General features: G+C 47.8%; 1 protein-coding gene across 1 annotated transcript in view; it reads right to left on the minus strand.

The window, feature by feature from the left end:
* Positions 1–23996, minus strand: part of DDX47 (DEAD-box helicase 47) — a 413891-nt gene that overhangs the window by 102879 nt on the left and 287016 nt on the right. The window contains exon 9 of the mRNA XM_069654450.1: positions 7764–7901. Within this exon, the coding sequence (XP_069510551.1) occupies positions 7764–7901 (138 nt within the window). The remainder of the gene's footprint in view (positions 1–7763; positions 7902–23996) is intronic.

A 23996-nucleotide genomic window follows, 5' to 3' on the forward strand; every position in this document is an offset into this window, starting at 1 on the left:
CTGGTGTCGCAAAGGAAGTTATCACGTTGTACATTTTCGAGATGACTTTTTGTTCCACTCGGTCAGTCACCAAGTTCTGCTCTAGAGGGGAGCTTTCTGGCATGTCTCTTATGTCCTGTTGGAGGGCGCCCCAGGCGTGTTTGTTGAATGTAGTGGTAGCTTTCTGTGGCAGGGAGGAAAAACTCTGCCTGTAGTGTTGCGAAAGATGCCAGATTGTCCTCCTGTACCACATCTCCAATTCTGGCGATTCCTCGCTGGACCCATTCGGGCCATCTAGGCAGTTTTTGCATTTCGGGAAGGTAGCGGTTGTTCCATAGGGGTTGGCCCATGTCAGTTTCCCTTCCCAACCCAGAAATCAATGCGTTTCCTTCCAGATTCTCACAATATGCGTTGTCATGTCTTCTTTTTGTGTACGGCTGAGACCCCCGTAGAGGTGCTCTATCAGGGTTGTTGCACTGATGGAAGTAATCCCTTTAATGTGTGGCAGATTTGTGTCCCCATGAAGCATATCGTTCACCACTGACATCCGACTGGCCCAGTAGTATGATTGCATCCCTCCCCCCCCCCCCTCCCAGACGGACCTCTGGAGAGTAGATAGGGCAATCCGTGTCCACCTCCCCATATCAGCTTCCGGAGGGTGCAGTCTAGTTTGTGAAATTCTCGGTATGGGATATATAGTGGAGCATTTTGCAGTATGTGCAAAAATTTGGGGAGGGCGATCATCTTGTACAGGGCGGCTCTGCCCAACAGCGTCAGCGGCAAGGAGATCCAGTGACGAGTGTCCTCTGCGAATCTTGTAACCAGGGGGGAAAGATTCAAAACTGTGTAGTCATCGATTTGTTTCGAGGTGTGTATCCGCAGATATTGAAACTGGTCTACTGCAATCTGATAGGGGTCGGTCGATGGGTTTGCCACCGAGACATCCTTTAAAGGAAATAAGATGGTCTTGGCCCAGTTCACACGCAGGCCACTGAATGCCCCGTATTGTTGCAGCATTTGCATGATTTTGAGGCAGGAATTGTCTGAATCTTTTAGATCAATAAGCAGGTCATCAGCGTAGAGCGATACCCTATATTCCCATGTATTAGACCAACGGAAGCCCTCCCAGGTCGGAGAGTGTCGCAGGAGGATCGCCAGTGGCTCAATTGCGATTACAAAGATTAGGGCCGATAAAGGACATCCTTGCCTTGTACCTCTCCCTAGACTAAAAGGATCAGATCACCAACCATTCACCCTGGTCCTGGGCCAGTGGGCGTTTGTATAATAGTTGCACCCAGCTCATGAAATCCTCGCCGAAGCCAATGTGGCGCATTATGTGCCAAATAGCCTCCCATCTCACTGAATTGAAGGCCTTTTCAAAATCGATTGCTAGTAGGGCCAGGGGGCCTTGTATGCCGTCGGCTCTTTACAGGGCTGAGAATAGTCTAAGGAGGTTCATGCGTGTTGATTTTTGTGGCATGAAGCCGCATTGGTCCTGGTGGATCAGGAAAGGGATAACCCTCTGTAGGCGGTCTGCGAGTAGTTTTGTTAGTATTTATATTTCGCTGTTGATGAGTGAAATTGGCCTGTATGAGCTGCAGCTTTCAGGGGGTTTTCCAGGTTTGGGTATGACTGATTGTTGCTTCTCGCAGATCTGGAGGGAGAGTGCCTTTTTCACGCACATGTTGATACATCCGTAGTAGGTGTGGGGCAACCACGTTAGCCCCCACCTTCTGCCATAGTTCAACCGGAAAGCCAATGGGCCCTGGGGACTTGCCTGTTTGGAGGCCGGAAATGGCACTTAGGACTTCATCTTCTGTGATCTCCCCCTCTAGGAGCTCCTACTGTGCTTCATCTAAGGTGGGGATGTCGATTTCCTCCATAACTGTGGTGTCCATTGAAGTCGTTGGATCCCTATACAGTTCAGCATAGTATTCCGCAAAGCCCTGCGTTATGTCCTGGTCTGACACGCATGTGTTTGGCCCTCCCGTTTCCAGCCGTTCAACATGGCTTTGTCCTAGCTCTCTCCGTTCCAGCCATGCCAGCATTTTGCCAGCCTTGTCCCCTGTTTTATAGGTGTACGCATTGCGGTATGCGCTTGACTAGCTTTGTCCATGGCTATATTTTGGAGCCTTTTCTGTGCCAGGAGTATCTTATGGTTTGTGTCCGGCGTATCCTCACGTATATGCTTTTCCTCCGCCAGTTTCAAGTGCTGCTCGGCTTAAAGTGTCTTACTCAGGTGCATTTTCTTTTTTGCAGTTGTCCAGGATATCAGCTCACCCCTTAGTACTGTCTTGTAGGCCTCCCACAGCGTCTCTGGGTTCGATGCTGTCTGTGTATTTAGCTTGACATATGTGCTGGGGGTCTCTTGGAGTCCATCTACTAGCTCGGGGTCACCCAGGTAGTGAGTATTCAGTCTCCAGCTTGGTGGCGGGAGCAGTCTGGATGTTATGAGTTTTAGCTCCAGCGGGGAGTGGTCAGAGATACCCCTGGGGAGCATGGTTATTTCTTGTGCCCTGTGTAGATCGGTTGCTGGAGTAAAATAGTAGTCGGTTGCTGGAGTAAAATAGTAGTCTAGTCTGGAGAGCAAGGCATGGGCCCCGGAGTGGAAGGAGTATTCTCTCGTGTCTGGTGGAGTTCTCTCCATACATCACACAGGCCAAGTGCATTAGTGAAAGTTGCAAGCCTGGTAGATATGTTAGGGTTTCTATTACGCAAATGTGAGCGGTCCAGGGCGACGTTCATGACTTCATTGAAGTCTCCTCGCAGCACCATGAAGTTAGAAGTGTCGTTTGAGATCAGGGGGCAATGTCTGAGATAAGTGGCTCTAGTAAGGTTGGGGGTGCATAGGTGGCAATTAATGTTATCGATTGGTCCCATAACGTACCTGTTGCATAAACGTATCTGCCGCCGGTGTCGTGGGACACCGAGACGAGGTGGAAGGGCAGGTTCTTGTGTACCAGTATCATGACACCCCTGGAGCCAATCGTGAAGTCGGAGTGGAGTGCCAGCTTATAATTTGTGCGTTTGAAAAGGGTGCATTCTGTGCCTGCAAGATGGGTCTCAGACAGAAATACCATATCTGACTCCCGTCTCTTTAGGAATTGGCGTACCAGTCGGCGCTTGATCGCGTTGCCGAGGCCGTTGACGTTCCATGTCATGAGCCTGAGTGTTCTGCAAGCGTTTTTGGTGGTGCTATGTGCAGCCATCTTTGCGTGTGGTGGGAGAGGCGTGTGCTGCTATCGGTGGTGATGTACGCCGGTCGGTCTTGAGCCCCTGGGGTATGGCTATTTTACCTAGCCATGATGTGTGTGTTGTGATTGATTGGTTCCGTTTGCTGCTAAACTTAACAAACCCTTTACCCCCCTCCCTATACTCCTCCCAACTAGAAGCATCGGTCGCCCGAACATAAGAACCTCAGTTGTCAACTGGACACCTTACATGCAATGGACTTCGTTTAGGTCTAGGTGGTGTCCCCTAACAGGGTGCGGCTGGGGGCAGCACCATTAGTGCCGTCGGCCGCTAACCTCCGCAAATGGCGGCGGCGTTAGGGCAACTGGCACATGGATTTCTTATGGGTGTTTCCCGATGTGTCAGTTCGTGACATGTCAATGGGAACCATGGGATATCACACCAGGGGAGGGGGGGGTAGGGGGGACTTCCGTCTGGCCTGGCCGCTTAACTATGTGTTACTTCGTGATTAACAAGGCCAAGTGTTCGACAGTGTAGTTACGCACAGTACCTTAGGCCCTGTACTACAGGGTGTCATGTGTCTCCGCTTAATCATGCCTCAGGTCGTAGTGCACTCATTCCTGCAGTTGTGGTAAGATTCCCGGTGCTGGTGGTTGTTGCTCCGGTGATTGAGGCCTCGGCCGGGCTCTGGATGTTCGGTTTGTGTTTCTGTTGCCTCTTGCCGCAATCCAGTCCCCCTCCATGTTTTGTTCTGCCCATTTCCACGCTTCTTTGGCATCCGTGAAATGGACCGTTGTACCTTCATGGTATATCTGGGAACATTAGGCCGCATTTCACATTTAGGGATTGCAGTTGCTTTTTGAGATGGTCAAAAGATTGTCTAGCATTCTGTACTTCCCTGGTGTAGTCCCAAAAGAATGCTATTTTGGATACGTTGTAAGTAAGGGTGCTCTTTGCTCTTGATGACTGGAGCGGTGCATCACGATCACGGTAGTTCAACAATTTGGCCATCACCGTACACAGAGGGGCGCCAGGCAGCGGGCGGCCCGTCGGTACACGGTGGGCGTGCTGAATTGGGAAGAAGTTAGAGAACGTTTTTTCCCTGAACATGTCTGTTAGCCACTGCTCCAGAAATAGCTCCATGTTCGGGGCCCTGAGCTTTTTCTGGAAGCACCAAGATTCTGACATTATTGGGCCTGGATCTCCCCTCACTCTCCTCTATTCTCTCATCCATGGTTTTAAGGCGGGTCCTTATTCTGTCCTCCGCACTAGATATGCGTTGCTCAGCCTCCCCGGTGCGCGACAACAGTTTTTGGAGATCGTGTTAAAGGAGGGAGACATCCATACTGATGCCGTCAATTTTCTGCTCCATGGAGGCGCGCAAGTTAGCTATGGCCGCCATGATGTCTTTAAGCGATATTGTGCCTTCTGTTTCCGCCATGGGGTCTGGTTGAGTTTTCCTGCTGGCTGTTTGCTGTCTGGGAGGTGAATAGGTCGATCCAACTCTGGGAGGTCAGCCTTTTGGTTTTGTCCTTACCCATCGTGTGATAGTTCTCGATAGTTAGGGGTCTGTGTCCGTGTCGTTGCTGGCTCCGGGTGTGCAACGTTACGTGCTGTCTCGCCTCCGTGGCACCCCCTCCGCCCTCTGGGATCGTCTCTGGCTGGGCCGTATCGTGCACCCGCTGAGCTGTTTGGAAGCTCTGTTCGCCGCGTCTGGGCCCGTGCTGCAGGCCGGCGTCAGAGCTTGGGCTCCACCGCTTAGGGAGGGTGGGGGGGGGTCCCCCTTCGTTGGTGCTGGCTGCGTCCGCGCTTTGGTGGGTCCCTCATCCTCCACCACCCTCGCTAGGCACCTATGCTCGTATGCCCGCTTCAGTGCCAGGCGGGCTGTCTTCCACTTCTCCCCTTCAGTCAGGTGATTCCGGCAGGCTGTGCGTGTGTTTTGTCCTGCTGTCCCTTCGCTTCGGCCAGATACAGGTGGGCTTGTGCTCACGCGCCGGCGCAGAGAATTTGGGAGACGGAGGACTTCAGTGTGCCAGACGTGGCATTTTGTCTGCATGGCGCCGCCGCCGAGCCGGCTCCTCTCCGCAGCTCCGAACTCATTCATGGTAGCATGTTTTGGGCCAAAGTTTCGTCCACTGGCTCTCGGGATAGTTCTCTTCCGGAGGATATGCATATCTTTTGCTTTTGCCACACGAGTCAGGCTGTTTTTGCAGGATTTTTGCCGCGGTTACAGGAGCTCCCGGGACTCGCGTCCTCATCGCTCTGCTGCTAGCCACGCCCCCAGTTAGAGAGTTTGTTGAAAAAAAAGAAAAATCACTGAAGGGTAACAAGCTGTTGCACTTGTGAAGGTTAAAGCTACAATCAACTATAGCAAAGCAACTACTGCAAGTCTCAACTGAGAAGAGCAAGCTACAGACACTGAGGTAAGTACCCTAAGTCAGAACAGTACCTTTGGTTAGAAGAAGAGTGGTCAGGCTGGCTTCTGTCTGGTTGCAGCGATGCAGATCCTGGGCCTCAGTCATGGGGACAAGAGATAGGATGGCTGGCTGGGGAATCCTGCGGCAGCAATTCGGAAGCAGCTATAGGCTCTTTTTGGATCATTGCCACTTTGCGGTTTCAGCGCACGGTAAACAGCACCACCGTAGATCATGGATACCGATTGGGCTTCCTTCACTCCTTGAGTCCTGCACTCTGGTGAGGGGACTCAAGCTCTGGTTGTCCTGCTTCTGGAGTGTCCTGGGGAGACTCCTGGAGCTTCTGGCCGGATAACAGACGTTTCACTCGACTAAGGATTTCTCGGTCCCTGGCACTGCATTCCTGCAGCAGCAAAGTAGTACAGCCAGTCGGGGAAGATGGCCCAGTGGAGTTCGTCTCTGGGTTAGTTGGTCACACTAACCCAAAGGAAGAAGTTGTCCCTTTGGGAGCTTCTCTTGTCGATTAGAAAAAGGAATTTCAGCACAGCAGCAGGGCTTCACCGGGAAGTTCAACCACCCAGGAGGATGCAGCAAACTTTGTTCAGTTTCTTCACTGGGTTGTTCTTCCCAGTGGTCGACTCGGTCTTCAGTCCCAAAACCCTTGCCTTTTATACAGGTTTCTCCCATTCATGCACAGCCTAACAGTGCCTCTGGCAGGATTACCATATCTCAAGGGGGCTGAAACTCATTTCAGCTTGAGGAACCTCTCTATAAGCAAAGAAAAGACACAGCATTAGAAGGTCCCACTTTCTACTCAGGGGTTCTTCTAAGAAAGATACCAAGGAGAGAGAGTTGTTTGGAAGAAAAAGATCCTCAAGCCCAAACCTGCTCTGAAGGAAAGGACTTCCCCAGAGGAAAGCCCCAGGTCACCCCAGTGAACCCACCTCCAGCTGAGGCTAAGTTGGTGGTGGAAAAGACTCCTGATGAACCATCTACTGGTGAAACAGAACTGGGGGGATCCTTCCCCGCTTGTAAGCTCTGGATCCTACAGACCATCCTGAGCTCCAGACTTTACTTTCAGAAGGTGGACACTTGGGGCAGATTTCAGCAGAGGACAAAGAGTGTCCCTCTCTAGAAGGTCTGCGTCGGCAGACAGCTTCCCAGATGAAAGGACAAGAGCCAGGGAACTTCATTGTACAATTAAACCACTCTAACAACCCATTACGTCCAGCAAAAGAGCAGGGGGTCTCTAAGGTTGAAGGGAATCGGCACAGAAATGAGAATTATCCCCAACATCCACAGGGGGCAACAAACTTCACTTGATATATACCGCGCAACCAATGACCTGTGGGCTTAAGGGTGCACATAAATCACAAAGACTAACAAACCAAACCAAAGACTAATGTGAAACGGACCTTGTAAGAAGCAGACCGGCAAGGAGAAGTCTAAGCAAATAACAGGGCTTTAAGTTGCTTTCTGAAAAACATTTAGTCTCCCGTGAGATTGGACTAGAACTCACTGTGGCAAAATGGCCAAAGCATCACGGAACAAGCAAAAAATGTAGGGGACACCGAAAGGGACTTCCTGAACTGCATCAATTACCTGTAACCAACACAAAAGCATTCACTTGCCTTTCACAATAGAGTATGCACATTTGGTGCCAGTGAAGCATATGGTCCTCCAGTGGAAATAGTTCAGGCAAGAGATTGATTTCTCAGGGTCCTGCTACCAATTTCCAGTTACTTCTATGCATGTATGTGTGGGATTTATAAAGCGCAAACCTAGCTGGGAAGCAATAGCGAGCTGTACAAAGGGGACGCACTTCGGGATTACAAGTAGAGTGCAGTGGTAGCAGAGTAGCTGGGGAAAGAATTGAGAGGGAGGAAGGAAGGGAGGAAGGGAGGAAGGAGCTTTACAACCATTATGTGGCAGATTCTAAGGGAGAGAGGGAAGGGCCACGGTCCTATAGAGAAAAAGCCTAATGTATTTGTGTTCTGATTTACCACAAAACGGCTTCAGATGCACCTAATCTCTTGAGAATTCTGTTTCATGAAGACCCTTCAACATTAAAACTTGGCTTAAATTTGTTTGTAATCCCCAAGCCTCGAAAACGCTCAGTGTGGAGTATGCGGTTGTAGAGCTTGTGCAGCTGTTTGAGAGTGTTGGGTCAGAACTTACCTTGGAGTGCGTGGGGATGTCAAAGTTGATGACAATGTCTACATGGGGGATATCGAGGCCGCGACTTGCCACATCTGTAGCCAACAGAATCGATCTCGTCTTGGCTTTGAATTTATTTAAAGCTCCAAGGCGTTTATTCTAAGGAGAGAAATAAAGATTACATTACAATGGGAAACAAATTCTGGAGTCAAGATAATGGAGGCAGACAAAATACAACAAAAAAATCATTGCATTTACACTAAAGATAAGATTTTTTTAATATAAACATGTATTCAGTTTCAAAGCCCTTTAAATAACAAATCAATTGTGTTCAGATGGATTTTCAGAATCAAGCCTGGGGAGGACTCTGAGTGGCCACCCTAGTTGCCGAACAGGGTGATTAACATTTAGGTCTAGCCAAACTCAATCAAGGGAGCAGAGCAGAAAGGATTGGACTTCAGGAGGTGCAGGGTTGGTGTAGTGGTACAATGAGAGATGAATGGCACCTAAATCAAATTATGAAAGATTATTTTTATGGAACCACCCTCAGTGCCTATTTGCATTGGTTTTAGCCTGACTGTTAGAGAGATTTATCAGTTTTATTCTTAATACCCTCTCTTAGTGAGACCCTCAGCACTTTCTTCTTGACCTTATTCTTGTTCTCTGGAATGAGGAGAGCCTTTTTCCCCCTCATTCATTATTTTCTTCTCTAATCATGGGAACTCTTTTCTATGTTTTACTTTATTACACTTTTGCAGCACACAGCACCCTATGTGCAGTGTTGCTGTGAGCCTGTTGGTTCACCTTTACATTCTTGTATTTTCTTTAAAACTGTTCTTAAGGATACAGGGATACTTGTAATCCCTCCTAGCTTTTCCTTTTGAGAGAACACCACACCACCTTATGTGGAGTGCTGAGGGGATGAAGCCCGATATACCCCTTCTCACTGCTCCTGTAACTTTTTGGTTACAACCCTATAGTTCTGGATGGTGGCAGTGGACGTGTTCTACCGACTTTAATGCAATTTTCCGTCGCAGGCTGTACTCACAGCAGCGGTTATGCACAAAAATAGGGTCACCCATGTTTCATTGCTAAATTCCTCCCACCTTAGAGTCCCCAGCTCTTTTGCTGGACTTTAGGACTTTTTAATTTTAACCCTGGAGCGAGTGAGCCCTTCTTCTCACCCTCTCATGTGTTTTGACCTGATTTGGATTATATGTTTCTTTTGTTTTTGGAGTCTGACAAACTCCATAGGCATCTATTTTTTGTATGGCGACACACACCGCCTACAGTGTAGTGTCACAGAGAAATCCTTTAGATTTCTCATAAGGTTTAAATATCTTTTCTTGCGTGAACTATTGTTCCCAAGAATAGTAAGTAATTGCAAGGAGGAAACTAATACCAGAAAATCAAAATTTCTGTAGATGGTGTAGGGTACAATCCCAGAAAGAAACCTTGAAGCACTGTCTTATAGAATGTCCGAACCTTGGTGACTTGCGAAAGAAATACTTTACCAAAGTCACTTCTTCATTACTTCCTATGAATCAGTCGGATGCTTGGAAATGGCTTTTCTCGACTTCTAACGTGTCTGTACAAATTGCTATTGTTCAATTTCTGAATGGTTTAAATCTGAAGATGATTGAATAATCAATCCCATTAAGATATAGAGCGTTAAATTGAATGAAATTTCGGTGTATATATGCTGTTGCAAGTACACATTTGATGTTTTCTTGTTTTAAAGCAATGCTAAAATGTATTTAAGAGCACTTAATTTATCTTTTGTAAAGAAATATTGGTTTTAACTGGTTTATAATATGCTAAATGTGCTGATGTTTTTATTTTATAAAATTTGAAAGGTTCAATGAATTGAACTAACCAAATAAAAATAAATAAAAAAGAATAGTAAAGTGACATTGACTTTACTTACCTTTTTCACTTTGTGGGTCCAGCACACATCATCTTATGTGAAGTGCTGGGGGGTTACTTAGTAGCCCCTTATCCTACCTATTCATGTAACATTTTTTATGTTACCCTCACTACTTTAAATGGATGGTGGCAGTGGTTTAATATTCCTACCATTGTGCTTTTCTATTGCAGCACAAATGTTTGCTGTCTCCATGACCACCAGTCTGGCTTCAGAGCGTCCAGAAGCACGGAAATTGCTTTCCTGAATATCTGAAGATCTGCTCTCCAACCTGGACTCTAAGATTCCCTCTGGCCTCATCCTTCTTGATCTCTCTTCTGCGTTCGACACAGTCATCCTGCGCAACCGTCACCGTGATAGCCTGGGCATCACTGATGAGGCTCTGGCCTGGCTGACCTCTTTCCTCTCTGATCGACCCTCCCAGGTCCAACTGAGGTCATTCCTATCATCTAGCTTCCTCTCTACCTTTGGGGTTCCCCAGGGGTCTAACCTCTCACCCTGGCACTTCAAAAAATACCTGGCAACTCTTGCCCACTGCATTGTCATTTTCAGCTCAAATTTCCAGTGCTACGCTGATGCCACTCAACTCATTTTCCGGCTGCCCTCGGCCACCTCCTCTCCCACTCTCATCTCTGACTGACTAACTGCCATTCAAGATTGTTGTGCCGCCAATGAGCTTTGTCTGAATGCCAGCAAGACTGAGATCCTCCTCATCGGCACACCATCTGCATCCTTCTCCCTTGCTCCCTCGCCCTCTGGCTGGCCTCCCTTGGCCCTCCTCCTACCCCTACCTGCGAGGCTAAGAACCTCGGGGTCATCTTTGATTCCACACTTTCCTTCTCTGCCCATATCTCTGAGGTCTCTAAAAAGTCAAACTTCCTACTGCACTTCCTCAGAGGTACTCTGCCTTTCCTCACCTTCCCCCAGAAGCTCACCGTCTCCCAATCTCTGGTTCTCTCTAGGTTGGACTATTATAACAGCCTCTTTCTAAATCTTCCTGCCTCTACTCTCCGCCCTCTGCAACTTATCCAGAACAGGACTGCGAGACTTGTCCTTGGCCTCAAGCCCTGGGATCGTATCTCTACAGCCCTGAAATCTCTCCATTGGCTCCCAGTGGATGGAAGGATTAAATTCAAAACCCTCTGCATTGTCCACAACGCTTTCTGGGGCCTGGGTCCAAAATACCTTCAGCTATCCCTCCGCAAATACCTCCCCTCTCGAGCTCTTCGCTCCTCTACCTCCAATTCCCTCCAGGTCAATAGTTTTTCAAAGAAACTAGCTGGGGGTAGATCTCTGTCTTCGGCTGGGGCCTCCCTCTGGAACAGCCTCCCTGCCAATCTAAAACTTGAGAAGAACCATCTCTGGTTCCGGAAGAACCTCAAGACCTTCCTCTTTGCTTCTGCCTTTGTTCCCCTCTCTCCTGCTGATCTGCTCTCTTGGCAATGTGCACCTGGCCACGCTCTGTCCCCTGGGCCCAGGTACCTGCTCACCCTGCCACCTTCTTGCACTGCACCCGGCCACTCCTTGCACTGGAGACTGTATCTGTACCCATACAGCCCCCTGCATTTTTCTTCTTTTTCTGCACTTAACAGACTTACCCAGTTCTGCTGCCTTAAACACAGCACTTGCCACTTGCTGGCTGCACTACCACTGTTTATTGCCTCCATTTTATATTTATTTTTATTTATTATTATTTATCTGCTCTCCTCTGTTCCGCACTTTCCACTCTTCCCCCTTCCATGCACTTTTTCCCTTTCACATGCACTTGCGCATTCTTAATGTCACTGGGCCTAGTAAGATCATTGTTGTCGTGTTCTCCTCTGTTCCCCTCCCTTGCCTAGTCGTGCTCTGAAACACTTGTGTACGAGCTCAATACAAATAAAATATTTCATATCAGGCTGAAACCTCAGCAACAGTATAGCAACCCATGTGTGACCATTTTGTAAAAATGGCCCTGGTCGTCATTTTTTCACAATTTTCTGTTTGCAAGGTCTTTCTTTGGTTTTACTCTGCACGCCAAGCTAGGTCTGAGCACTTTGTTCATTTTGCCTTTGGCGGGCTTCAGTACTGAAATCGGCCTCTGGCTCCAGTGTGTCTGGAAGGGCAGGAAGTGAGGAAGGTTCCCAAAACCCCCCTGTCCTTTGTCTTTAGGAATGCCTGAATGCACCCAGTCCCGATTGGCTGGCTGGCTGTCCTTGGAGGACGTTGGGGAGAATTTTCAGTTAAGTGCTAAATTCCTTCCACCTTAGAGACCCGCAGCTCTTTCACTGAACTTTGAGACTTTGTACGTTTGATTCTATGTGTTTTCTGCGTTTCATATGATTTTGGAGTATGATAAACTCCATAGGCATCATCTCTGCATTGTGACACACAGAACCTTCAGTGCAGTGGCACAGGGAAGTCTCTTCGATTTCCCAAAGGTTTAAATACCTTCTCTTGGATAAACTACAGTTTCCAAGAGCAATGAAGTGAAATTGACTTTACTTACATTTGTAACTTACTAGATCCAGAACACACCATTTTACCATAGGTGTTCAAATAAACGCTTACACTCAAGGTTTCTTGGTTAAATACATATTAATTTATTAACTATTCAATTATAAAACATTCAATAGAAGAACAAGTTACTTCTTACCTTGTAACGTTCTTTCGACGGGATGTTCCTCCGACGTATTCCTCATCTTAGATATATCCTTCCAGCTCTGCTGGCCTCGGAAAATTTTTTCTCTAGAGGGCGCTGCGCGTTGACGTCCCTCGAGTCGATGTCCCTCGACAGCCGCCGTATCGACGCTCGACGTCATCCTGCCTATAAAGTCCGCGCGCAGCGTCCGTTGCTCAGTTCCGTTTTGTAGCCCACAGTATTACTGTCTGGACTACACTAATCACCCTGAAGGAGCGTAAGCTGCAACAACAAGGGAAGTAGAACTGCGGGGATGGATGGGAGGGTCGATGAGGAATACGTCGGAGGAACATCCCGTCGATAGAACGTTACAAGGTAAGAAGTAACTTGTTCTTCGAAGGGATTGTGTCCTCCGACGTATTCCTCATCTTAGATAGGCTCCCATAGCAGTATTCTATATTCGGAGGAGGGAGTACTGACTTCACGCTGTCTTCTATTGATGAATAGAATGCAGTACAGCCCTTCCAAACCTAGTCTCTTGACTGGAGGAGGAATCCAGATTGTAAAAACGTGTAAAGGTATGGACAGACGACCATGTAGCGGCCGCACATATGTCTTTAACCGGCACGCCTCTTTTGAGGGCCGATGAAGCTGCAATACCTCTGGTCGAATGAGCCCTAGGGTTTTGAGGGGGCTCTTTCCCTGCCAGTTTATAACATTCCAGAATGGCTAGAATGATCCATCTGGAAATGGTCTGCTTAGTTATTGGTAACCCCAGCTTGTGACCTGCGTAACCTACAAACAGCTGGTCTGCCCGTCTTATCCTGGCTAGTCTACTAATGTAAAAACTTAAAACCCTCCTAGGGTCTAGTCTGTGTAACCTCTCTTCCTCTTTCCCCGGGTGAGGAGGAGGATAGAAAGATGGTAGGGTAATCTTCTGAGTGATATGGAATTCAGAAACCACCTTTGGGAGGAAATTAGGCTTCACTTGCAGGACAACTTTGTCTTTGTGAAAGATTGTATGAGGGGGTTTACAAGAAAGAGCGTGTAATTCGCTCACCCTTCTAGCAGATGTAAGTGCTATTAATAAAACAGTTTTAAGGGTAAGGAATCTTAACGAACAAGAATGGAGAGGTTCGAAAGGTGTACCCATCAGGAAAGTTAGTACTAAGTTTAAATCCCATAGGGGAACTTGGAATGGTCTTGGGGGATAAACATTGGTTAACCCCTTTAGAAACTGTATTACCAAGGGTAATTTGAAATAGGATGGTTCTTCCGCAGTACGCTTAAAGATAGATAGCGCTGCGAGATAGCCCTTAATGGTGCCAACTTGAAGGCCTGAATTTGCCAAATATAGTCGGAAGGACAAAACCATTGGTGTACCACATGAAAATGGATCGATATTCTGTTCTCTACACCAGCTGCAAAATCTGTTCCAACGGCAGCGGTATAAAGACTTTGTTGCTGGCCTCCTTGCCGAAAGCAACACCTCCATAACATCATCAGGGAGGTCCCAATCCTTGTACCTCAGCCGTTCAGAAGCCAAGCGTGAAGGTTGAGGGTTTTGATGTCTGGATGGAGAACCTGACCTCCCTTCTGTGAGAGTAGGTTCTCTCTGAGAGGAAGTCGAATTGGAGGGCAGATGGACAAGTCTAGAAGGTCCGAGTACCACGTTCTCCTGGCCCAATCCGGGGCAATTAGGATCATGGTTCGCCGGAATCTTCTCAACCTCCTGATCATTTGAGGAATGACAGGGACCGGTGGGAACGCGTACAGAAGCGGAAACTCCCAGTCCACTATGAACGCGTCTCCCAGAGCTCCTCTCGGAGGAAATTCCCTTGAGCAGAACAGGTCGCATTTCCTGTTTAGGCTGGTGGCGAACAGATCTACCTGAGGGGTTCCCCAAAGGGCGAAGATCTCTTGAAGGACTTCTTGAGCTAGCTCCCACTCGTGGGAGACTGTGTTCTGCCTGCTCAGAGTGTCCGCTGTCAAGTTCTTCTCTCCGGCTAGATTCCTTCTTGGATTGCCCAAAACCAGAGCTGCATCGCCTCTCTGCACAGGGGTAGTGATCCTACGCCTCCTCTTTTGTTGAGGTAATGCATGGCCACCGTGTTGTCCGTCATTATCAGGACGTTCTTCCCTTGTACAGCTGGCAGGAAAGCCTTCAACGCAAGTCTGATGGCTCTCAGCTCTAACAGGTTGATGTGTAGTCTGGACTCCGATGGAGACCAACGACCGCTAATGGTCAAGTTGTTGGCGTGGGCTCCCCACCCTGTGAGTGAGGCATCCGTGACTACTGTTATCTCCGGCCAGGGTTGCCAAAACTGTTCTCCTTTCAGAATGTTCTCCTGACAGGCCCACCACTGAAGGTCTCGAGCCACCCTGCCAGGAACCTGAAGAAGATCTGTCATTCTCCCTGAGAATTGTGACCACTGAGTCCTCAGGCGAGCCTCTGGCACAAGGAAAATGCAGGATGCCATGAGGCCTAGCAACCTCAAAAAGTCGAAGGCTGGGAGACGTTGGGCATGCTGGAACTTGGTAACCATCTGTAGAATATCTTGAGCCCTCACCTCTGGTGGCGAGGCTTTTCCTAGGGAAGTATCCAGGATCGCTCCTATGAACTGGAGTCTCTGCGATGGTATCATTTGTGACTTCTTTAAATTGAGGGAGAAGCCCAGTCTTTGAAGGAAATGGCACACGTGATTTAGCTGGATCTGAGCTTGCTCCGGAGCAACAGCCCTGATCAGCCAATCGTCCAGGTAGGGGTAGACGTGAATCCCTTCCCTCCTTAGACTTGCAGCCACTACCGACATTAACTTGGTGAAGACCTTCGGGGCAGAGGTCAGCCCAAATGGCAGTACTCGAAATTGATAGTGAGAGTTGCCAATTGCGATCTTCGACGTCTCCTCTTCGAGTGCTTCGATCTCGAGGAGTGATGAGACCCACTCCGAGACCTGGAGCGCGAATGGTGACGAGGAGACGAATGTCTCGACTTCGTCGACGAAGAAGCAGCTTTAAAAGTCTTACCTTTCTCCAGCTTCCCCCTACGCTCCTTCAGGGCCTTAGCTGTCATGGACATACAGTCCTCGCATTCCGAACAATGGTGTTCAGCTCCCAAGCACCACAGACAATTTCTGTGAGGATCGGTCAACGACATCTTTTTCCCACAATCTCAACATCTTTTGAAGCCGGATCGAGGAGTTGTCGGTTCCGACGAGGAAGCCATCGAGTACGGATCGAATAACTCGAGGTAAATAGGATTAATCTGACTAAGAACTGAGCAACGGTATTCCGAGGCACCGAGTAAGCGCGGAAAAACGGAACTGAGCAACGGACGCTGCGCGCGGCCTTTATAGGCAGGATGACGTCGAGCGTCGATACGGCGGCTGTCGAGGGACATCGACTCGAGGGACGTCGACGCGCAGCGCCCTCTAGAGAAAAAAATTTCCGAGGCCAGCAGAGCTGGAAGGATATATCTAAGATGAGGAATACGTCAGAGGACACAATCCCTTCGAAAGAGGCAATCATATAATCACACACATATATATATTCCTCCCTCTTGTCCCCACGACAGAGGCCCAGGAACAACAGGATCTGCCATACTACTACTGGAACAGAAGCCAGCTGGAACCAATTTCTTCAGACCCAAGGTACTGTGAACTAAGGGGTACTTGACTCTTTTGTAGTTTGCTTGCTCTCAGCTGAGACTTGCATTTACTGACGTTTGTAGAGTTTCTTGCAGCTCTGCCTTTCAACAAGCCTCCCAGCTTGTGGCCCAATGGTGATTTCTTTTGCAACAAAAACTCTAACATTTTGCAAGACTTTTTATTACTTTCAAGAAGAACATCAGCTCCCCTAGACTTTGCTCAAGTGACATTGGCGGTCCTGGCTCCCTGATAGACTCTTCTAACCTCTGACTTTGTGTTTTGATCTGTCCCTCCATTCTTTACTTGTATAGCTGGGAAAGGGTTAATCTACGTACCTACCTGCTTAAGAATATTTGTTAACCATTGTTTTCTCCCTTTATCCTTTTCCTTTTGACACCAAACTCAGTATTGCTTGAAATGTACCAGTGATATATTAATGTCCACAGTGTCATAGTTACTAAAGTCACCTCAGGGTGTAGGAAGTGTGTGTGCCAGCCCAAAAAGGTATCTACTGATTTATTGAAACTGTGTGTATTCTGAAGTGTATTTTAGTGTTACATGTTTTGTTCCCTTCTATAGAAGGATTATTCAACTGACTTAAATTAATAAATAATGATTTAATCAAGAAACATTGAGTGCAAGTGTTTATTTGAATACCAGTCACTGTGAAACCCTACAGCTCATATGGACCCCTCTTGAGATAAGCCTGGCTGCTCAGTCACTCTACCAACTTGTGTAGTACAGACGTCTACCAAAGGTTGAGTTAACTATTGCCAAGAGGACAAGGCTGGTGCAGTCTCCCACATGGTACTGCATACAATCTTGCTTAGCACAAGTGCAACAGCTTGTGACCCTACAGTGATTTTTCTTCAAACAAACTCAACTTTGATAAAGACTTTGCTATCTAAGAAGGGCCTCAGCTCCATAGACTGTGCTCCAATGGACTTTGGCTGTCCTGGCTCCCTGCAGACTAGTCCATTTGACTTATATTTACTGTCCCTCACAGGTGATTGTTTTTTTTTTTACTATTATTGCTGGGAAAGGTGTGTCTAGACTTCACTGGAAGATTTAAGTGCTCACATGCTCTGAGAACCTGTTTAACCTTTTTCCTTCCATTAACCTTTCCTTTCTGCGAACCGCAGAATCTACAAAGTGTACTAGTGATATATAAATGCCATTACTGTCCTAGTTAGTGAAGTCACCTCAGGGTTTAGGAAGTGTGTAAAAAGCAGCTCTAAAGGGTATCTACTAGCTTTGTGTTCAATCTGGAAAAGTATTTAAAAATATATTTGATTGTTGCATATATTGCCCTTTTTAAAAGAATGCTTATTTAAAAACTGTTAAATATTTATAACTAAAACCTTGAGTATAAGTGTTACTTGGCCTCTTGTATTTGAGGATTTCATTGCTACAGCTCTAATTTACCCCTCTTGGGATAAGCCTGGCTGCTCAGTCACACTAGCAACTTGTGTAGTACAGGCCTATACCAAAAAGGTGGGTTATCGAATACCAAGAGGACAAGTGTTGTGTAGTCTCCCACAGGGTTACTACATCAATTCTTGCCTAACAAAGTCTCTTTACCCCTTCCACAAAGGCTTTAATGACAGGAATTTTCCACCATGAGCCCTTGCTCTGGGACGTGATGTACGCCGAAAGCGCAGCTAAGTGGACATTAAGAGAATTGAAAATATGTAAAGGATGATATCTTTAGGTGTGCAATCAATAGGATTGATGCCCTTGACAATAGACCAGATAATGCGCTTCCATCTGCTTGAGTAGAAATGTCTGGTGGTAGGTTTCCGTGCCTCTCAGAGTATGTCCATGCATCTCTGAGGTGACCTCAGGAGCCAGGCTGCTAAATTGAGAGTTTGAGGGCATGGATGCAGTGTCTTTCCCTGATCTTGAGACAGCATGTTGTACGGGCATGGCAGCTTCCTGGGAGGGGAGACTGAAATTACCATTAAATGGGAGAACCAAGGTTGTCGGGCCCACATAGGGGCCACCAGCATTATTGTGACTGGTTCTTGATGCATCTTGTGCACTATTCTGTTGAGCAGGGGAATCAGGTGGGGGGAGGGGGGGTGTAGACAAATCTCCCGGACCATATTATCCAAAGACTGTTCTGTGGGTACCCAGAGGCGTAATCTGCGCATTGGGCGTTCTCCAAAGTGGCGAATGAGTCGATCTCTGGGAAGCCCCATTCTGCAAAGACAGAGTAAAATGTCCTCATGTAGCCACCACTCGTGCTCTACAGGTAGGGGGAAGTCTCTGCTGAGTTAGTCTGCTAGAAGATTGAGTTCCCTTGGAACATGTTGTGAAAGTGGGAAACATGTGTTTTCGAGTGCCCAGTTCCAGATGTATTGGGACAGTTTGGACAGCCCTTGAGAGTGAGTGCCCCCTTGTTTGTTTTAGTACATGGCCGTAGTAGTGTCCGTGAGGACTAGAACTGTTTTCCCCTGGAGGTGTGTCTGGAAGGCCTTCAGGGCCTTGAACATTGCTAGCAGTTCCAACAGGTTGGTGTGATTGGATGCTACTGCTGCTGACCACACGCTGTGCGCCGTCTGTTGAAGGAGTTGAGCTCACCACCCCGTAAGAGATGAGTCTGTGGTGAGTGGCTTCCACTGCTGGGGTGGTGAAGGATTTCCCCTGCAGAAGGTTTTCCCTTGACCACCACTGCAAAGACTGGACGAGGGCTGCCAAGAACCACTAGATCGTCCCACTGGCCGCTGGCCTGCCACCATTGGCTTGAGAGCCACTCTTGCATGGGGCGTATGCGCAGACGAGCGTGAGGAAATAAGTAGACACAGGAAGACATCATCCCCATCAGTCGCATGGCTTTGTGTACGGCAGATGGACTGCCTGCGCAGGTGAGCCGCTACTACCGCCAGTATCTTTGTGAACACCCTTGGGGCTGAGGCAATGCCGAAGGGGAGAACCTTGAACTGATAGTGGGTGTCCTCAATCACAAACCTGAGGAGCTTTCTGTGCACTGGCAACACTGAAATATGAAAGTATGCATCTTTCATGTATAATGTGGCCAGCAGTGGTATTACCTCCTGAAGTGTTGTCATCCTGAACTTACTGGTCTAAAACGGCGCACGGTGAGATCCTTTTTGGGTACAAGTAAGTACACTGAATAAATACCCTTGTTAACCTGGAGAAGGGGGACGACTTTGATGGTGCCCTTTTCCAGCAGGATCTGAACTTATTCCAAACAGGTGTCTGCTTCTCGGTGGGTGGTATGAAGTGGTCGGAGAAACTCGATACAATACCCGTGGACAACGGTCTTTAGTACCCACTGATCTGATGTGGTCCCCTTCCAGGCGTGGATGAATGAAGACAGATGACCCTCCCAACCGGGGAAGTGTGGGAGGGGACCGGAACCGAGTCACTTGTGGAGAAGGCCGGGGAGCCTCTAAGAGTAGAGTTTCTGCCTCTACCCTTACCCCTACGTGAGCCTTTTTGCTGGTATTGGAAATTACCAGAGGAGCCTTGACCAGAGTACCAGGAGGTATTCCCTGAGCAGTATTGCCTCTGGGTCGTGCGGGAGCAGGATTGGCCACGAAAGAACCAGCGTGGGTTAGAGCCTCCATGCTGGTGAAACGGTTTAACCGTGATCTGGCTAAGTGACATTAGAGTCTCTGGACATCACTGTAACTCGCCAGGAGCATGGTATTTGCGATCCTTGTGTGGTAGGTGGCGACCAGTGTGTAAAGATCTTTGCAGTCTTTGGCCGGAGGGGATTCTGCTGAGGACAGTGGTAGCCCAGCCATCTTCTGAGTGGTCGTAACGACCAAGGAGTCTGGTGTAGAGGGGGGTCGGAGGGTGATGGGCAAAATAATAAGGTACCAGGCACCTATTTATATAATGAATTTAGTAAAGGAATGGCTTGGCTAATTGGAGCCATTTCCTTGAGGATATCCTCCACAAAGTCAGAGTCTGGAGCGGCTTTGTGCGTTGCAATTTTAAAAGAGTCGGCTGCTCTTTTTAAAATGGAGTTGAACAGCATCTGGTCGTCAACCGGTGACAAATCTCTTTGTGGAGGAGTAGAAGGGGGACAGATGACATCCGGGTCAGCGGTATGCGTTGGTTTAAACCACGGGCCCTGGTCCGCCGCCTGATTCCAGTCTGGGTACTGATCAGCTGGGTCTTGATCAAAGGGGTTAAGCTCTTCATTGTTTGGGTCCTCTGGGACATTGAAGATGTACTCTTGGTGTCCCTGTGCAGAGATGGGGAGTTTCTGCAATTTGGAGGGGATGGGACAGGAGTCCACTTCCCTAGGTCTCTTGGGTATAATATCAGTCTGAAAAGTCAATGAACTGGGACATTTTGTCCATATAATGCTCAAACCTTTCCATAGTCCATAGATAGGAAGCTGAATGGTCAAGAGGGAAGGGCTGCCCAGAAGGGGGAGATTTTCCCAATAAGGCCTTAGAGATAGGCTCAGAATAGTCCTCTCGATGAGGGGATGTCCTTGGACCCCGAAATGATTTCTGAAAGGCTTTCAGGAAGATTCAGCGGCTGTATTGAGGGTCTTGACGCGCCTGAAGGCGCAGTCGTGGTCGGTGACTCCACTGAGTCCTTCGGTGCTTATGCGGCCTTAGATGGCGGTTCGACGACAGTGGATTTCTTAGGGGGAATGCCTGTTCCAGAAGGATGCCCAGTCGCATGCCGCGAATGTGGTTTCATGCAGGGCGTTAAACCGCAAGGTTCGACAGGTGCTGTCGAAATTTTCATCGGTCCTATGGGCATCAAGCGTTTCTTCAGCAACTCTGTCAAAGAGGCCTTAGGGGTTGTGAGCTTCAGTACACGTGGTGCGTGGGTGCCCTTGTCGCTGGGGTGTGATCTCCCCTGTTAGGCAACATTGTATGCAGTATCCTTTGGGTGCACTACAATACAAAAACTCTGACCTCCTGGCAATAGGGACCCAACCTTTGGTATAAGTCTGTACTACACAGGTTGGTAGTGTGGCTGAGTAGCCAGGCTAATCTAAGAGGGGTCAATGTGAGCAGTAAGTTTGTAACAGAGTTTCACAGTGACAGTTATTCAAATAAGCACTTACAATCAAGGTTTCTGGATTAAACAATTATTTATTAATTTAACAGTCAGTTATATAAGCCTTCTTCAGAAGGAAGCAAATCACATGTAACTTTAAAGTATACTTTCAATCACACACTTGATTACTCTACATCAGATGATACCCATTGGGGATGGCACACACACTTTCTACACCCTCAGGTGACAAATCAATGTCCATAGTGTCCTAGCTATTTATCACTGGTAAATTTAGAGTTATTTGTGGTACAAAGATTAGATATAGGAATAAAAGATAGGTTCACACAATACTTCATAAACTGGTAAGTACTTTTAAAAACCCTCCAATGCAAAGTAAATTAACCCTTTCCTGGGGGAAAGTTAAAGCACAGAGTCAGAGGTAGAAGAGTCTTTCAGGGAGGCAGGCAAGTCAATGTTAGTTGAGCTGAGTCTAGGGAAGCTGAAGATCTTCTTGTAGGCAAGTAAAAGTCCTGCACAAAGTTTTCAAAGAAGTTTGTGGAAGTAAAGAACACTTGAAGGACCACAAGCTGTCAGGCTTGTGAAAGGCAAAGGTGCAAGCAACTCTGCAAGGCAACCAAGACAAGACTCAACTGAGAACAAGTGAGGTTACACAACAAGAGGTAAATTCTCTCAGACTGTACAGTAGCTTTGGTTAGAAGAAATGGTTCCAGCTGGATTCTGTTCCTGTGTGGCTCTGCAGATCCTATTGTTCCTGTGCCTCAGTCGTGGGGTTAAGGGAGGACTTCTGAGGACTCCTGCAACACAACGGGACGGATGACGACAGAAAAGGACAAACTTCTATATTCAGCGGCAATTCACGGTATCAGCTCCTCGCGTCTCAGCAAATAGCACCACTGTGGTCTCATGGATACCACTATAGACCTTTCTCACATCTGGGGTCCAGCACTGTTGAGATGGCTCAGGCTTGGTTAATACTGCTTCAAGGGAGTCCGGGGGAATCTTCCTTCAGCACGGGTCCGTCTTACAAGTGATGCACTTCAATCTGGTGTTCCTCTCCCTGGCACTTCGTTAGTACAGCCAGCTCCGATAGGATGTCCAGACTTCACTTTGGAGTTTATTGGTCCCACCAACTCATGGGGAGAAGTCGTCCTTGCAGGACTTCTCTAGTCTAGGTGTATTTGGAGTTTCAGCACAGCAGCAGGCCAACACCGGGCAAACCAACGGTCCAGGAGTTGCAGCAGGCGTCCTCTTCAAGTTCTTCAGATTCCTTCGTTCCAGTGGTTGACTACCTTCCAAGCCAAAAGCCTCGCCTTTTATGCAGGTTTCTCCCGTTCATTCAAGCCCAGCTGTCTGTCACCCAGCAGGGTGGCTGTCCTTGCCGGACCGTTTTGGGCACCTCCCTCACTTCCTGCCCACCCCAGACACCCTGGAGCCAGAGGCGGGTTTCACTCGTGAACCCCGCTGTTGGGCAAAGTTTGTATGCAGTACCCTTTGGGACCACTACACACAACTAGGACTACAGTTGTAAGCAAAACCAACCTTTGGTATAAATCTGTACTACAAAGTATTGTGGTAGCGTTGCTGAGCAGCCAGGTTTATCTCAAGAAGGAATGTGAGCTGTAAGGATGTTACAAAGGTCTATAATTACAAGTATTCAAATGACATGCATTACTTACAGTAATAGCATTTCTGATGACTGTATCGGCTTAGATTCAACATCCAGTGGTAAACGCACAGTATTGCATCTAGTCTTTCGGGGACCGAAAGGGGACATCAGCATAGGCGTGTCTGTAACACTATCCCCATCGTGACGTGTAGTGTACCCAAAATCCCTCACGCGCCGAGGTCCCTCTGATTGTATTTTTTTCTGCCATGAGGGAGCCCAAGGCTATAGTGAGTAAATAAAGAGAGAAAGTAGTAAGACAACTATGTTCCTTCCACCCCGAGCAGAGAGGTAGGGAGGCCGCATGTGAATCTAAGCAGAAACAATCATCAGAAATGCTATTACGGAAAGTAATGCATGTCTTCTGATGCTTGTTAATTTGCTTAGAATCACATGCTGTGCATAGACTAGTGAGCAGTACCCGGAGTTGGAGGTGGGTTGGGAGAAGGAACAGTAGAGAAGAAATGTCTTAGTACTGCTTGTCCCACCTGAGAATCAGACCTAGAATGAGTGTCTAGGCAATAGTGTTTTGTAAAGGTGTGTACAGAACTCCAGGTTGCTGCTTTCAGAATCCACCTTGAGATAGCTGATTTAGAGACAGGACACCCTTCTCTACCAGCTGCCACCGACATGAAAAACTGGTTTGTTTTCCTTAGTGGTTTCATTCTTTCCAGGTAGAACATGACTGCGCTGCGCACATCTAGTGTGTGTAGGTTTTTTTGGGCCATGCTAGTGGGATTCTGGAAAAAGATAGGTAGTTCAATCGATTGGTTCACATGGAACTTCGAGATAAATGTAGGCGCGAATATCGGATGAGTGCGTAGAACTACCTTATCCCTGTGGACTGTAACAAAGGTGTCTAGCACAGAAAGGGCCCTGTAGTTCGCTAACCCTTATGACAGAAGTGATAGCCACTAGGAAGGCCGTCTTACAAGTCAGGTCTTTTAGACTTGCTTTATGCATTGGCTCAAAGGGAGATCCCATGAGCCTCATTAAAACCACATTTAGATCCCATCCAGGAGCTGGGTGAGAAATGGGAGGATAAATCCTCTTAACGCCTTCCATGAAGGCCTTAATCACCGGTATCTTCCACCACAACACCTTTTGTTGTGGTGTAGGCTGAAAGAGCAGCCAGATGAACCTTCAAGGAATTGAAGACCAACCCTGTGTCCAACAAATGGGTTAGGTATAGCACAATGTGTGTGGGTGAGCAATCAATGGGATTGACGCCCTTGGTATTACACCAGATAACATGTTTCCATTTGCTGGCATAGCAATAACGGGTCTTAGGTTTTCTAGCTTCCCCGAGTATGTCCATGCACCTCTGAGGGAGCTGTAGGTGTCCAAACTCTGATCTAAGGAACCAGGCTGCGAAGTTCAGAGT

This window comes from Ambystoma mexicanum, chromosome 3q (genome assembly GCF_040938575.1).
Source record: "Ambystoma mexicanum isolate Mex_15411 chromosome 3q, UKY_AmexF1_1, whole genome shotgun sequence".
NCBI classification, from domain to species: Eukaryota; Metazoa; Chordata; class Amphibia; order Caudata; family Ambystomatidae; genus Ambystoma; species Ambystoma mexicanum.